General features: G+C 37.3%; 1 protein-coding gene across 3 annotated transcripts in view; it reads left to right on the top strand.

Moving 5' to 3' along the window:
- TRANK1 (tetratricopeptide repeat and ankyrin repeat containing 1) overlaps window positions 1-15,536 on the top strand; it is a 47,628-nt gene extending 32,092 nt beyond the window's left edge. For all 3 annotated transcript variants that reach the window (XM_064506511.1, XM_064506510.1, XM_026101357.2), the window contains 8 exons: window positions 330-486; window positions 1,056-1,144; window positions 2,806-2,909; window positions 4,596-4,728; window positions 5,673-5,818; window positions 7,284-10,363; window positions 11,908-12,009; window positions 13,270-15,536. In XM_064506511.1, coding sequence (XP_064362581.1) covers window positions 330-486; window positions 1,056-1,144; window positions 2,806-2,909; window positions 4,596-4,728; window positions 5,673-5,818; window positions 7,284-10,363; window positions 11,908-12,009; window positions 13,270-13,382 — 3,924 coding nt within the window. In that variant the 3' untranslated portion in view covers window positions 13,383-15,536. The remainder of the gene's footprint in view (window positions 1-329; window positions 487-1,055; window positions 1,145-2,805; window positions 2,910-4,595; window positions 4,729-5,672; window positions 5,819-7,283; window positions 10,364-11,907; window positions 12,010-13,269) is intronic.
- The last annotated feature ends 280 nt before the right edge of the window (window positions 15,537-15,816 follow it).

Genomic DNA, 15,816 nt, shown 5'->3' with positions numbered 1-15,816 from the left:
TAGAGTCAGGCAAGTCAGATACTTTCAGAATGGTCCTGTAAAAAGAATGAAGTGATTGGATGTGCAAGTGATTAGAAACAGACAGTCCTATCTGCAGTTGCTATGTTTGCTGTAGCAGTAGTTGTGTGCACATTAGCTGGACAATTGCATATGGAATTGAAAATCACATCTTTAATATTTAGAGCTGCTTACTTAAGGATACTACTTCTGTGTGTTTCACTCTGTGTGTGTTCACTGTTTTCCTTTTACTGCAAAGTATGTCACTTCATAACACTTTGGTTCTTCTGGTATTTTATTTATTTTATTTTGTTTATTTTATTCTGCTTCAGATGCTGAATGGAGAACTAAAGCAATTGTATACTGCCATTACAAGAGCCAGGGTCAATCTTTGGATCTTTGATGAAAACAGAGATAAGCGGGCTCCAGCTTTTAAATATTTCATCAAAAGAGAATTTGTTCAGGTTGTCAAAACAGATGAAAATAAAGGTATTGTTATATTAAAGCTCCTGTGAACAGGACACTAAATGCTTTCTTGCTTTCAGGCAGCATAATACTTAATCATAATCATTCTTTGGTCCCACAAACTGCACTGATAGTGGCTTAGCAAATTGCCTTTGATTTCAGTGGGTCTTACTTCTTTTGGTTCTAAAGATTAGGTGTATATGTTGATACAGAATCTCATTGATAATACATTGATATGATTTTTTCTGCACAGTAGTGAAGGTGGTTCGTGGAAAACCATCTCAGCTAAAATAGATTTAACAAATGAGAGAATTTGGTTTCTGTGAAGACAGTAGATTTACTCAAGATCTTGTTGTCTGAAAAACGAGCATGATTTTTAGAGGCCTTTCAAAAATCAAACCCAACCTGTTGATTTTTCAATGCAGTTAGAGAAGTGTAAAATGCATTTAACTCCTAGTTACCGTTATTGATACGAGCACAAATCATAGGGAGTTTGGAATACTGTGAGAAGTCAGTACTTAGCTTTTATACCTGAGTAATGGCTTCTGTTGTTTATCCATTCTAACATAAAATGATTACCCCTGTCCTTCTAGACTTGGATGATAGCATGTTTGTTAAAACCTCGACTCCAGAAGAATGGATTGCACGGGGAGACTACTTTGCTAAACATCAGTGCTGGGAGGTAGGACTATATGTTTGTCTGAAATAAGGATTTTTGCCTGTTCTGAAACCTTTCTGTTTTTGCATCTATAAATTTACTTTAAAACCTTTCAGTTGCTCTGTAGCAATGTTTTTTAACCTGTGGTCTGAAGTTCTGTAGGTGTCTACAGGCTACTTGTAAGCAATTTGCAAAAAGAGAGTAGGGAAAGTAAGCCTGTTGTCGCTAATCTTAAATCCACTACCAAAAAATCTGCAGTCCAGTGTGGGAGAAAATATTTTAATGTTCACAGATCAAAGATGGTTGAAAAAACAATTATGCTTTAACAATATGAAGTGATTGACATTTGTAAATCTAAACCATGTCATTGTACATTACTGTAGGCAAATGAAAACATGTAATTGAAGTATCTGGATCTGTGTGATGATCCCAGAGCCCTTCTGTGGTTTTGCAGAGAGTAAATAGGGATGGATACAAAACACATATTTGGGAACAACATGTAAGAACCAAGAAGTTTCACTGCAATAAGAAAACTGCATATAGGATAGTAAAATGATGGTATCATTCCCTTACAGCTTAAAGAACGATGGAGAAGTTGCTTCCAGCTGTTTCAAAACTCACGATGATTTTAGTCTGCTTTGCAGTTGAAACTTACTTATTTATTGATTAGTAGTTAATACAATCCAGATTTGGTATAACAGTTAATAGTGTGGAATTGTTCTTGATATTTCTCAAGTCAGCAAATAAAATTTCAGGTTTTTTTTTAATGATGACAGAATGAAAGCTTCTTTTTTTGATGATAGCAACATGTAGCTTTTTATGGAATATAGATGTTTATAATAAAGCAAAAATTAAAATAATCAGCTGCCACTATACAAGCAGTCTTTCTCTCCCTTTTTTTGGGGGGGCGGAAGCAATTTCCTAAATGGACAGAAAAGGGTTTGGATAAAAAACACACAGCTGTATCATCTTGAAAGCTGAATTTTATTAGCTGTATTATCTGCTGTTCTGTTTTCTTTATAACCCTGATCTTTGCTAATCACTGCTATATTAAGATGAAATTATCTGGAGAATTTTATAGTTTTAAGAGTGGCTTGCAATGCTGAATTTTCAAACAGAAGACACTGCAAAATTAATGGATAGAATAGACAAATACAATATTGCAAAATGAGTGAGGTGATAATTAAGTAAACCTTACTAAGAGTACGATAGCTCCTGGTGTTTCTCTCTAGCCTATCACAGAAGTGTCCTTGTATGAGAAAAACATGAATATATCTTCTGTGCTCTTCAGTTTGACTTTGCACTTGTTCACTTTCCTAACTTTCATTAATAGAATTTGTGGCAGATGCCTGTTGACTTACCAATTAATGGTTTAGGCTGTCATTCAAAATGCATGTGTGTTATTTGTTCTACCAGTCTACCAGGAATTCTCCTTTCACTACTTCCTTGTTAATTTTATAAGCATTTTTAATTAAGGTGCTAATTGTAATACAGTTAAATATGGACTGACTTTAGAGCTTTTTTTTGTCTTAAAAATACACCCCAATGTTTTACCTTTCCTTATTCCAGGCACCCTGCCAGTCTTTCTGTTTTCCATTACAGTGACTGTAAAATTGTGTCCCATTTATGTGATAAGCCATGAGTTGGATGCACATGTGTGAGTGCTCTGTATTATCTCACCCCAGGTAGCAGCCAAATGTTACCAAAAAGGAGGAGCAGCAGAGAAGGAAAAGCTGGCCCTGGCACACGATGCTGTTCTTAAAGTGCACTCCAAGAAATGCAGCCCCAAGTAAGCGTAAAAACAAATGAGTGGGCAGTCATTCTGGCAAGCCAGACGTTGTAGCCGATGGGTGTGGAGATGCCCACCATAATGGTGGGACCAAATCGGAGCCATTGGAGAGACATACGGGAGAGATGTCTGTGATGGGAGCCCAGGGGTAGTCAGCTCTCAGCAAACACAGAAGCCCCTGTGAGGGGACGACGCTGTACATGCGTGATGAAAGAGGACAAAAAAACTGGAAAGTCAAGCATGGCTAGAACAGAATTGGGGTTCCTGCTCCCTATGGGGAACAGTGAAAGTGGTGGTGATGCTGCAGTATGCTGTAGGCCCTCACAGCCAAATCTGGCCACTGAAAGAGCTCTGTGGTTATGTGAGAGGAAAATAACAGGATTTGCATCACTTCAGGAGGCTTAGATGTAGATAGGAGAGCCTGTGTCATGAGTGGTGGCCAACTCCAGTTAAACCCACTGAATATTCACTTCACCAAGAAGAACAATGTGTTTCATATTTGGGAAGAAGAGCTGCTAACAGAAAGTGAGTTTTGAGGTATAAACAGTGTTTGAGTTAATCTAAATTAAACAAGCAGAATGAGATCTGAACCTAAAGCCATTTTAAAAGGGACTAATTTTGAGATGAATCACTTAGCTCGTGTTGTCAGCTGGGCTGAAGAGCTCAAGGATTTGACTGGGGAGAAAGTGTGCAGTTTCCTGAAGTCCAAGGTAGAAAAATTATTTGAGACTTGTGTCCTAACCAAGAGAGGAAAAAAACCTCTAGGGGAGGACTCTAGACCTAACTGAATAAATTGCTATTTATGCTGTGGAAACTGAGAAGCAGCAGTGTGATAGCAGAGTGGGTAAGGAATGATGAGAGTAGAGGAAAATAGCTGTGAAGGGAGGAGGAGGAAGGCCTGAAGAAACTTTACTGCTGGTGTTTCTCAAAGATTTACCTTATTTTTAAGACCCTTTTTATATTAGTAGTCCTAGCTAGGAATATGAGCATGCTGATAAAATTCACTGATCATGTAAAATTTGTTGATGAGACTGAAGATGTGGTACTTGTCAACTGGATAAAATTTGAGAAGAAGGAATTGGGTATATGAGTATATGGTAAGTTGACAGAATTTACGTAATAATGAATCTGTGAAAGTAGCCTTTTTTTCATAGAAATATGAATGCCATTCTACAAAGCATAATTAGGATTCCTGTGTGCTCTATGTATAATATGTAATATTCTGAACTGTTCTGATCCTCCATGTTCAAGAAGAATGAATTCAGAGAAGCTCTGGGAAGAAAACAGACATCCTGTGATGACACCAGAAAGGCTGGACTTGTTTAGTGCTACAGAGCAAACGCTGAGAATGAACTGGATCACTGTTTTTAATGGCATTAGGGGGTAAATAGCAGAAAGGAAGAAGGAGCAATTTATGCTAAAGAAGAAAACTGGCACAAAACCATATTGGCCTTTAGTATACTTAGTCTGAAAATTAAAAGAAGCTTTATACTACTCAGAGCAGTGAGATTCTGGAGCAGACTTCTGATCAGAGCAGAAAGGCCCAAAATGTAACTGGAGTAATGCTGCCTCGGTTTATGAACAGCACGCATGATGTCAGTGTTGGTTGGATTCAGTAAGTGATCATGTGATCCTAAACTTGATTTAATCTGTGTGTTAGCAGTAATTTCCTCTTACTTTTGGCAGGGAAAAACAGATGGAATATATGGCATTGGCAAAAACTTACTTGGAATGTGGAGAACCAAACCTATCGCTAAAATGCCTGTTTCAGTCAAAGGAGTTCCGGCTTTGTGCAGAATTATGTAAAAAGTTAGGCAAGGTATTAAATTCTCTACCTTTATTTCTTTCCTTTTCTGAGAGCTTCCACCCCTCCCACCCTCAACCCTCTCCCCAGTTGGTGCTTGTAGAGAATTTGTAAACATGAACTCATTGTGAACACTTGAAGTAATAAATATTTTTCTGTGACATAGTAGTAGCTAAACATAAAATACAGCTCTTTAAGCTGGGCCATTGTTCAAGAGGACACACTTGTCACAGAATAGCTGTAAGGGCAATGAAGAGGAGAATGATGTGATTGTGCACTGTAGATTTATTTGTTCAGCTTTTCTCAAATCTGATCATCAGTCATTTCTGCTTTGCTGTTGAAAGTTATTTATTTATTGATTTCATAAAATGTAAGCTATTACTTCATTAATATAATAACCCGATGATACTGAAACTTCACTGATTAATGCAGTCAACTAAAAGGAGCTCTAGAACTTGAAAAGGTTAAATAATATCCTAACAGTAAGATAGCAGTGCACTGATGATTACAGTATTAGATTTAATTCTGAGCATTGGCAGACAATTTTCTAAGTGTAAAAGGATATTTAGCATTTTTTATTTGCAGTGTTTCTACTAACAGATTGTAATAGAATGGTTCCTGTAATAATTGAAGTTCAAGGTATAAGGTTAGCGTTCCCATTCTGCATGCAGAACTGGTTTAATTCTTCTGCTTCTTATGTTGGTGAGAAGATTTTTGCATTGTGCTTTTTTCCCCCCCTCAGTTTTTCCAACATAAATATTTTGAAGGTTTTTTTTTAAATCAGTTTAGTTTTAATGATGGTTATTTTGATACATTTTTGGTTATATTACTTTAGTTATGTTTTTTGAAGTGTGTTCCTGGCTGAAAAACCTACATGATGAAATTACTGGATTTATTCTGTTCCTGTAGTTTTGACTGTTTAAAAGATTTCAGTTTTATTACTGACTTCTGTGTTGCAGATGAAAGATGCTGCAGTTTACTATCAGAAAAGCCAGTGCTACAAAGAAGCATCCACATGTTATGAACAAATCGAGGAATTTGATCTAGCAATTAAGATGTATTGTCAGGAGGAACTCTATGAGGAAGCAGCTAAGGCAGTTGAAAGGTGTGTCTTTCAAGAGGGTGTTGGAAAAGGAAATATCTTTCTCTTCGATCTCCAGCTTCAACATAATACAGTAGACTCTCCACAAAATTTTCAAAAGAGTTTTTTCTACTGACTTTCTTTATATAAAGTTAGTCATTTACTTCATCAAAAATCTCGTGTTAGTCATGTTAACAGGGCTCCTGCTGCCTCTCTGACAGATTCTTTGTCCCAAGCTCTGCTGTTGAGCTTTTCCATACCATCTGCCCCAAACTGACTAGGTGCAGTTAAGATCTGTCTCTCACTGTGCTAAACTGATTTTTATTACTGTCTTTTGACAGGAATTTCATCTTGTACCATCCTTGTGATCTCTTCAGCATGTTCTTGTGCAAACAGTTCCGTTTTATTGGCCACTACTTTTATTACACCTAATTTGGCTGATGCATTAGCAAGGACTTTTTAAGACTATATACACCAATTAGACTTCCAGCAACGCCTACAGTTACACACCTACACTGAAATCTAATGAAATCCTCTGTGATGCACCTTCAATAATTCTTATGCTATGGGAATTGCTTCTTAAAGAAATAAAAGTTACTTAATGTGTAGAGATAGTCTGATCAAAAAGTGCAAGTATTAAAGTCATTTCACCATCTAATGTTTTGCTTTAAATCAGCCTCCCCAAATCATTTATGCAAATTTACCAGAAGAGGCACAAAATCTGCACTCCCACATTTGTCATGAGAAAGATAATAACGAAAGGCTAATGATAATTTACTTACCCATCAGAAAAAAAAAATTATCTGTTCTCAGCATGTGATAATACATTTGCAAGACTAAAGTTTGGCTTAATAATTTGACATCAGGCAATAACAATTAATGACCGAGTGTTTTAAAGTGAATGTTTTGAAAGCTACAACCATATACTCTGCTCAGGCACTTAGTAAGCAGCAAAGCGTATGTAGATGCATATGACAGGACTGAAACAATTCTCTAAACTGACCAATTTTTGATATAAGCTCTTACACAATATTATCAAGATTGGCCTGTGGAAAATTGATTGATACTCTGATTTATTTCATTCTGGTCACTGTTCATGTAAAGAACCACTGTATATTGAGGCTCACTTTAACAAGCAGAAGATTATCACTGGTAAAATGTGATTAAATTAATTTGAAATACAGCGATTTGACAGCATGGAGCAAGATTCTCTAATACTGTAAACCTTGTGATTTTGTTTATGTTGGAAGTTTTAGTGCTCTTGCTTCAGATAACCTTACGTTGCAATTGAATTTTTCTGTAGAATTTTTAAAATCATGTGATCGTTTTTCATGACAGACGTAACTTGAAATAGTTGGCCTTTTAAGGAAGGGCTTTCTGGAGCAGCTATGTGTTTAATGCTTTTCGGGCTTTTTAAAAAAAAGTTGTGGTTTTGTCTAGGTTAGTCACCTGTGTTAGTAAATTGGTGTGAACGTATCTTTTATTTCAGATATGAAGAGATATTAAGTACAAAAGGACAAATGGTTTGCAAACTCTCGTGCACAGCAAATCAGTTTTATTTGGAAGCAGCTGCAAAGTACCTGAATGCAAACAGAACTGAGGAAATGATGAGAGTCCTCTCAAAACTTGATATAGAGGATCAGCTTGAGTTTTTGAAATCTCGCAGATGCCTGCACCAAGCAGCAGGCTTATTGAAAAAAGAAGGTCGAGAGGAGGAGGCTGCTAAATTAATGAAGCAACACGGGTTTGCTCTGGAAGCAGCGAACCTCACATCTATAAAGGAGTTTCGTGCATCATGTTTGCTTGCTGCAGCTCGAGCTGGTGTGACTCCCTGTTCAGAAGCAGAACTGGCAGATAGAGAGGCCATCCTGAGAGAAGCCCTTGAACTTTGTGAACAAACCAAACAAAAATGTGGCATTGCAGAGGCTCTGTTTTTGCAGGGAGCTCTGAAGGGAGACTTTGCAAAGCTGAGAAGTGCTTACGGTCAGTTCCTGTCTCTCAATCACTCTGCTGGTGCAGTGGAAGCCCTCTTTGTGTTATCTCGTTGCAGCGCACCAAGCCAGGACATCCTGTTTTTGGCAACGTGTGGCTTAATGGCTCTTCTAAGACTGGTTAGGGGGTTGAAGAAAGCAGCCACCAATGCAGAGAAAGATATGGTGAAGTCATGCTTTGCCTATTTTGGGATTGTGCCAACAGGTGACAGTTGTTGCCAGGTGTCCCAAAATGAAGCCAAACCTATTCTCAAGTTTTTGTCAGACAACCGAAGTCTAAGAGAGAGGAAGACGAAAGATGACTTCTCAGTAAGAACAGAGGAGATAACATCTGCTTTGAAGCAGCACTTGTTGAGCAGGTTGTATTCTATCACCCATGAGTTACTGACCAAGCATTACCCTGATATTTGTTTGAAGTTCATTGTTGGGTTGAACTGTGAAGATAAAACCTGTGAGGATTTCCATAGACCTTTGTTGCGTCATGAAGCAAAGACTGTATTGTGGTGTAAAATGCATCTGGCAGCAATAAATGGACTGGTGTTGGAAGCCACAAAGATTTTCCCTAAAGAGCTAGTGAATCAGTGCAAAGACTTTGATGACGTTTTGACTGCTGACAAATATGCATCGTGTAAAGCCCTTCTAGAAATGTTTTTTCCTAAACATTTCCATTTGAGAATACTGTCTGAGAACCCAAGAGCATGCAAAGAAATACTGGAATTTGATGACATTCTTTCCAAACCCTGCAGAGCGGTGTTAAAGGAGTACATCACATTTAAGTTTAAAAATGAAGATGCTAGAGCCAGAAGAGAATCAACTGACTTGTGGCTAAGTGCCATGGAAGTTTTCATCTTATCTTCAGGATATCCTGAAGAATTTGAGAAACTTCTTTTTAAGGAAGAGGAGGATTACAACAAAGAGCTAAACCTTGCATTGTCAAAGGTGAAAAACTCCCCAAAGAATGAAGGCCGAAGAAGAAAGATGAAAGGAATAGATGGCAGACATGGTATGTTGCTACCTGACAAAAATGCTGAAAACGCGGGAAGAATGCACTTGTGTTTCATTCGACTTCTTGAAAATTCATTTGAGCAATTCTATGTTCATAAGAACCCGGAAGACTGTAAATGGTTGTTTTTCCGTTTTATGAATGTCCTGGTCAGGAAATGCACTAGCTACCTGATTCCAAGCATACAAAACACAGTGATGCTGTTGGAATTCCAGTATATTCTCTGTTGTGCTGTCCTGATGCGTCTCTGCAAGAACATTACTCTGTGCCTTCCAAAGAGTTACATTGCTCTCATTCATTATTGGGAATTTTTGTTCAGAAGCAGAGGCCATAACAAAGAACTTGGAGACACTTTTTCCATTATACAGGAGTACAGACCAACGGACATATATGCAGCTGCACAGAATTTCAGATTGCATCTCTGTTATCTTGCAGAGGTTTTGTGTGGAGTTTGTGGGAACTTCAACGTCCTTCTGGATGCTTTTGAGGATCCCGACTGCATAACTTCAGGGGAGGCTGAGCGGACTGTCGTGTTGTGCTTAGTGATGTTACTGAATGCTGATCAGGTGCATAATTCTAAACGTAAATCTCTCTTATGCCAACACTTTCCTGAAATAAAGGCTATACTGAGATCAATGAGAAAAGATTCTCCCTCTAAAGTGCCTGAAAGATTGCTAAAGATTGTGGAGCAAGTGAGTGATGCTACACACGTAAGAGACATCGCTGAAGGCCTGCAAGAGCTTCTGACAGAGCGAGATGCAGAGTACTTAGTTGACTGCCGATGGAGGTGGGACTCTGGGAATATGCAGGGGCATCCAACCATACGGGGCATCCTCTATGAAACCATAAAGCTTGACAGGTTTGTGACTCCTTTGGATAAGACGGAATATGCTGATGAGATAGAGAAGGAACTTGAAAGGGATCAGTGTCTAGAGGACAGAAAGGATCCCCTGGAAGTCATTGCACTCAACAAGCAACAAAAGCAAGCGCAGAAAGCATCTGCACAACGGCAGCTGCGTCATGTTTTCCAATTCATCTGTCTATGCGTGAAGTGGAAAAGGAAGGTCTGCTCCAAAACGGAGCTTGTTGCAATGGAAGGAGAGGAATTTTTATCAGAGATCTTCAAAAAAGCAGATATTGACCAAACCCAGTGTGACCTCTGTGGAGTCAGATTTATTGGGAGCCCTGAGAACTATTTTAGCCAGACAGAAAATATGGAGGTAGACGCTTCTGAAGCTGTGATACCAACAGAGATAAGTGAGGAAGGAAAGTTGCATGTGGAAGAAAGTGCAATTTCTGTGGCCAGTGAGGCTTACAAAGAGCACAGGAACACAGATGAACACAGAAATAATACTGCTGCCTACAAATACTATGCTGACTTTTTCAGAAGAAAGATAGACACAATAATATATGACGGACTGGAAGTAGTGAAGGCTATTAAAGAAAAGACTTACACCCAAGATCATCTGGCATACAAGGAAGGTTCCAATTTACGCCAAAGAAAAATCTCAGAGAATATTAAGAAGATTTCAGATACAATAGAGGAAATCTATGAGAGAAAAGCCTGGGCTGAAGGTAAGATGTTTGAGTTTTCTTTTAAACAATTATAATACACCATTTGTGGCCAAACTTCCAGGCCTGACAAAACTCCACTCCAAAATATTCATGTAGGTAAGAGACAGACCTTATACTTCAGGTAGCTGAGGGAGAGAGGAACTAAGGCAGCATGTAAGAAAATATTAAATATTCTGACATTTTCCAAAACAGTAATAAGTGTATCAGATAGTACAGATAAAGCAAACAGTGTTGCATTTTAACTACATGATCAGATGTGCTGTGTTTTCTGAATTTACACAGTCTTAAAACACCTCATAAGTTAGCACTAGACCTGAAAATCTTTGCTAATTTTCCTCCTGTTTCTTACTTGTTTTATTCTTCCAACCATGGTAATTTGGGTATGCAGGGATAGAGTAGTGCCGGAAGTACCTTTAGTCTTTGGGTAGGAATATCTCTGACTGATCTGCCCTTGAACTTCTAATTTCGCTAGGACTGAACAAAAGTGGATATTTGACTACAAATCCGTACTGGGGGACAAGCTGTCAAAGGCAAAACTAGTATACTAATGTCCAGTAGGTTATGGAACTTAGGAGATGCATATTTTGATACTTGCTTTCTTTCCCCATATTCTTAAAGCTGATTTGCTGATTTTTTGCAAGAAAAATTGAATCAATGAATGAGTGACCTAGGAGCAAAATTGTTTGAGGTGTTTGCTCTGGGAAAGTGACATCTGAAATCAAAACATTGTTAGTGGCTTTAGTCATAGAAATTCACCAGCCCTGTCAAGTTGTTTGCTTGTGATGGCTGGGAGTAATGAAAAACTGTAAGGTTTGACTTGCTCATCCGTTCTGATCAGTGAAATATGTTAAGTTTGTAACTAAATGTTAGGTTGTGCTCTTCACTTTGATGTGTTCATTTTATCTGTACTCCAAGTGGAAAGCTTTTACATATGGATGAAGTTCATAGTGTTTGCTACTTATGTAGTTGGCTTTCTGCTCAGTGAACTGTGATAGTGATGGATATATTTAATATAAATATTAATTAGCTAATACTTGATTTTGTTATGATAATTGCTTGATGAATGTTACCTTGTTCCTCCACTTGGTAGAAATCTATTTACAGAAGTCATTTGCCTTTGGGATTACTTTTCCCAGGGTAATTAAACAACGGCCCCAACATTTTGACTCCATGTTGTTCTTTGGCTTGTAGAATTTCAGAGGGATGCTGAAAGCCAGGAACTCTTTCTTTGATGCCCCCAAATAGATGAACCATAATGTTGCCAGGAGGTTCAGGTATACCTTAGAAGGGTCAGCACGAGGATGGAGATGTGAACTTCTCCTCTCATTGTGCTAGTAATATTGACTGGCATGGACAATAATACAAATAGCACCTCTGTCCCCAGTAGTGAATTTGTACATGTAATTGCCTGTGACTGAGACTTCTTGCTTTGCAGCATTGTCATACAGCACTATTCTATGACATCTTGTTTTTTGCTTGGCTTTTAGCCACTATCCATCTCTCAGCTAGTGTTCTTATAAAACGTTAATTGCATTCTCTTTTAGCTGAAGAAATCATGACCCAACATGCCAACAAATTGTCTGCCACCATTGATGAGGCTCATAAGTGGCTGAAGAAAATGGACTCATATAGGATAAAGGAAAAAGGTATGTTTTCAAATTACACAAGTTTCTGTGTTCCCCAGAAGTCGCTGTTTGGTAGTGGTCTCGAAACATCATTTCAATCTCAAAGTCAGCAGTTTTGTGGATATTCGCTTACCCTTAGGCAGCAAGAGACAGGTACCTCCATGGAGTGCTCTGGAAAATGCGAATTATCCAGTCTTCTTTCTTGGGTCTTTGAAACAGAGTATGAGCCTTAGAGCTGACTGCAGGGGGGCTCAAGTGGAGCAAACCTCCTCCCCTGGCACTGGATGAATCCTAGCCTGCATAGAGTATATGAGCACACATACATGCGCGCACATGCACATACACACGTAGCTATGGTTCAAGTGCAGCCTTCAGGATAGAAGCTTGGCGGGGGTTGAAAAAGGAAGAAAAGCTGTATTCACCTGCACTAATTAGTTAGTGCTATTTGTTTCTTCACTGTGCTACAGCAGTACATTTATGGGCAGTTAACAGCGTGGTCCCAAGTTCTTGGAGACCAGCTTCTTAATAAAACTAGTTCTCGCCTTGTTTTTAAGATTACTGGGAAGAAATACTATGTGCAATTGAATTTCTTTTGTTTTTACTTTCATTTCACTTTGCTTTTTGCTAAAAGTAACACACACTGGTGCAGCCTATTGCATCACAGACCTTTGAGCACAAGTTTAATCATTGTGGCTACCTGTATGTTTAGGATTAAGCACATATTTAAGTGGTAGGACTGCAACAATTGTGTAAAAAAGAAGCAGTGAAGCAATGAGGCTTACAAATCACACTAAAGCATTAAAGCAGCTCTGTTTTAGGGAATTTGATCACGATAAAGCTTTGTGTTATACCTTCCTATTCCAAGAAAGACATAGTTAATAAGCCTACATGGGAGTGCTCTTGTGGTCTTATAAGCAACATTATAGTCTGTCTTGCCGTCTTTTGAAGTCAATAAGCAAATGTATTGTCTGCCGAAATTGCACCTTGATAGAAGAGATCATTCTTACTTGAAAAAGTCAAATGCTATAACAGTAGAAACAGATTTTCCATGTAAAAATAAAATTCTAGTGCAGCAAGCAGCCTAGCAGTCTCTCCATCCTAGCAGAGCTCTTAACCACAAGCTTAAGTCATATGAAAACCAATGCTTCTTAAACATAATTATACACATACAAAGATATTTGGCTGATATATAAAATAGCTATGGTATAGTTTTGTCATACTGTTAAAAGAAAAAGTTGTCAGGTTTTTACACTTTGCATTAATTTCTTGTTTTTAATATAGGTTTTGCCCATGATAGAGACTTGGAAAATGACATAGAAGATGAAAGCATGGCTTTTGAAGAACTTGTGCATAAAAAAGCCTCAAGAAGAAAAGGAAAATGTAGGAAATGGTAGTTAGAAATAAAATACAGGTGGCTATTCTATCCTCTAACAATATAATTTTACAATAGAAATTAAAAGCATTAAGAAGAAAAATAAAAGAATGGGGTCAGAAATGGGAAGAATCTGAAGAAAAATAGTAACTTATGCAATTATTTTTTATTACTTGTATTCAGTCAGAATAATTACCTGTGATGACATAATTGTTAAAACCTATGACAGGGTATATTTCCTTTCAAACAAATGTGGTAACTTGAAAGTAACAAAAAGCCAAAGAGTAGATTTTTACTTAATCAAGTAGGAAAAAGTAATCAAGTTTCTGCCTTATCTCAGGGGTATTTTTCTGCCTAGTGTTCTTTTTTTTCCCCCTGTTAATGTACATTATCATTCTTCTGAGCTGGAATACTCAGAAAAATAAGAAGATAAATTTCTCCAATTTTAAGAGGTTTTAATTGATGGTTTTAAATAACTATTGTAAACCCACTGTCTTCTGAGTCTTGTTATGTCTGGGAGTCTTCAGGTAGGGTACTTAGAGTATCTCTCTTATTTAATTTTATAAACAAGAATAATTTCTGATCACTTCTGAACACAATCAGGTTTTCAACAGTGTACATCAAATTGGATAGATATGAAAATTATCTGTTTGATCAAGTTTTGATATAAACTCTTACATGTACATACTGAAATATAGATAATGTTTCTTTAAAGAGCATTATACATTTGAAGTGTTTTATATCTTTTAATTGATAAACTTTTTGTAATGTATGATAATATTTTATAAAACCTGTAAGGTTCTTAAAATCATTTGGTCTTGTCTCATTTTTTGAAAGCTTTATGAAAGCCCTATGCGACTGACTAAATGAGTGAAGGTTACAGGTTGGGTCAAAAGTACAGTATCAGTTCTTACCAACACTGTTTTACTTCTAGGATTTCAGTATCTCTAACATACACTAATCTCCTTTAAAAAACATTTCAAACTAGTCATTTTGTTTATTAAACATGCTTAGTTAAGGTATTGTTTAGTTGTTGAAATATTTTGCCTTGAAAAGGGAGTGGCTTTGTCCAAACAAAACAGTATGTTTTAACAATTACACTTTTGCAGAAAACTTAATAACTTGTTATTGTGCTGTCTTGGAAGTGGGACACTTCATGTGGATAAAAATGAAATGCTGCTGTAGAATGGAGCGATATGGGCAGCAGTAATAGTTATCTATTGCATTGTAATTGCTCGTCTGCCAGAAGAAGACACTTTCCTAATTGCTTGTTTTTAAACCCTTGTTACTTAAGCGAGCATGTAGTAGTACTTTGAAAACATACATTGATGAAATAGAATGCCAGATAATTGCAAAGCAGAGGAATTAAGAAATTTAGATCATTCATGTAGCTTCTTTGGCTCTTTGTGTATGTTTTGGTTGAAATTTCTGTTGGTTTGGGGTTTTAAAAAATGCTCAACTTTAACTTGCTTTGATGTTAAAAGTTGGCCTTGTGCTGATGTATGTTTTACATTTAATACTACTCCAAAAACATTTCCTGTTTAGTTTCTTGACTTGAGTATTTAAATTTGTGGCATTAAATGTTATCTGAACATATTAATGACAATTACCATTTAAAGATCCTTACTATTCACATTTTAAAGTTCTAGTGAACATATTTTTGCTTTCTCTTTGTGGGGAGAAAGCAAACTTTGAAAACAGAATTGTACAATACCAAACAAAGAGAAAATGAAGAAGGAGATATAAGAATCTAAGTTATATTACATTAAGAATTTCATCCCGGGTGGTTTCCTTGGAGCAGGGACGTATGATCCTTGGTATGCTTCAATAAAAAAACCTAATGTGCTGGCTCTGATTTTGAACCATTTCTCCCAGATGGAACTCATTTCAATGGCAGAATCATGAAAATTCACATTTCTGGGCTTACAATTTCAGAAGTATATTAGGCCAAGATTTTGGCAATGCTCATGCAGAGTGGGAAATCTGGTTGGATTCCTAACCCAACCTCAGTGCTTAAATTATTATTATTATTATTATTATTATTACTTTCCCCTTTTGATGGTGTACATAAATAAACATAAACCTTTCTCTTCCATGGTAGTCTGTTAAGATAATAATGATTTGTGTGCATTAATCCTATCTGAATGTGTAATTAACAAAGTGGACTTCAGCTGGATCTACTCTTGTTTTTTCTGATTATTTAAAAATCCTTCTCACCCCTGGTAGGAAGCTGCAGTATTCTGGCATGGGTTAATGCCTTTGACTCAAAGGGACTTAAGACCTCTGACAGGTGCCTTGGTACATGCAAGGTGCATATTGTATCAAAACACTCGGAATTGAATAGTAGATGCAGGCTGTCAAGCTGATCCGCCCACTTCTACCTGTCTAAACCATGTTAAGTTGAAAAGAATTTAGGAAAGGCTTCAAAAGAAACCAGTTTTATGGAAACCAGTGAC

The sequence above is a fragment of the Dromaius novaehollandiae genome, chromosome 2 (genome assembly GCF_036370855.1).
Source record: "Dromaius novaehollandiae isolate bDroNov1 chromosome 2, bDroNov1.hap1, whole genome shotgun sequence".
NCBI lineage: Eukaryota > Metazoa > Chordata > Aves > Casuariiformes > Dromaiidae > Dromaius > Dromaius novaehollandiae.
The sequence above is the reverse complement of the archived record's forward strand: the minus strand, read 5'-3'. Positions and strand labels throughout refer to the sequence as shown.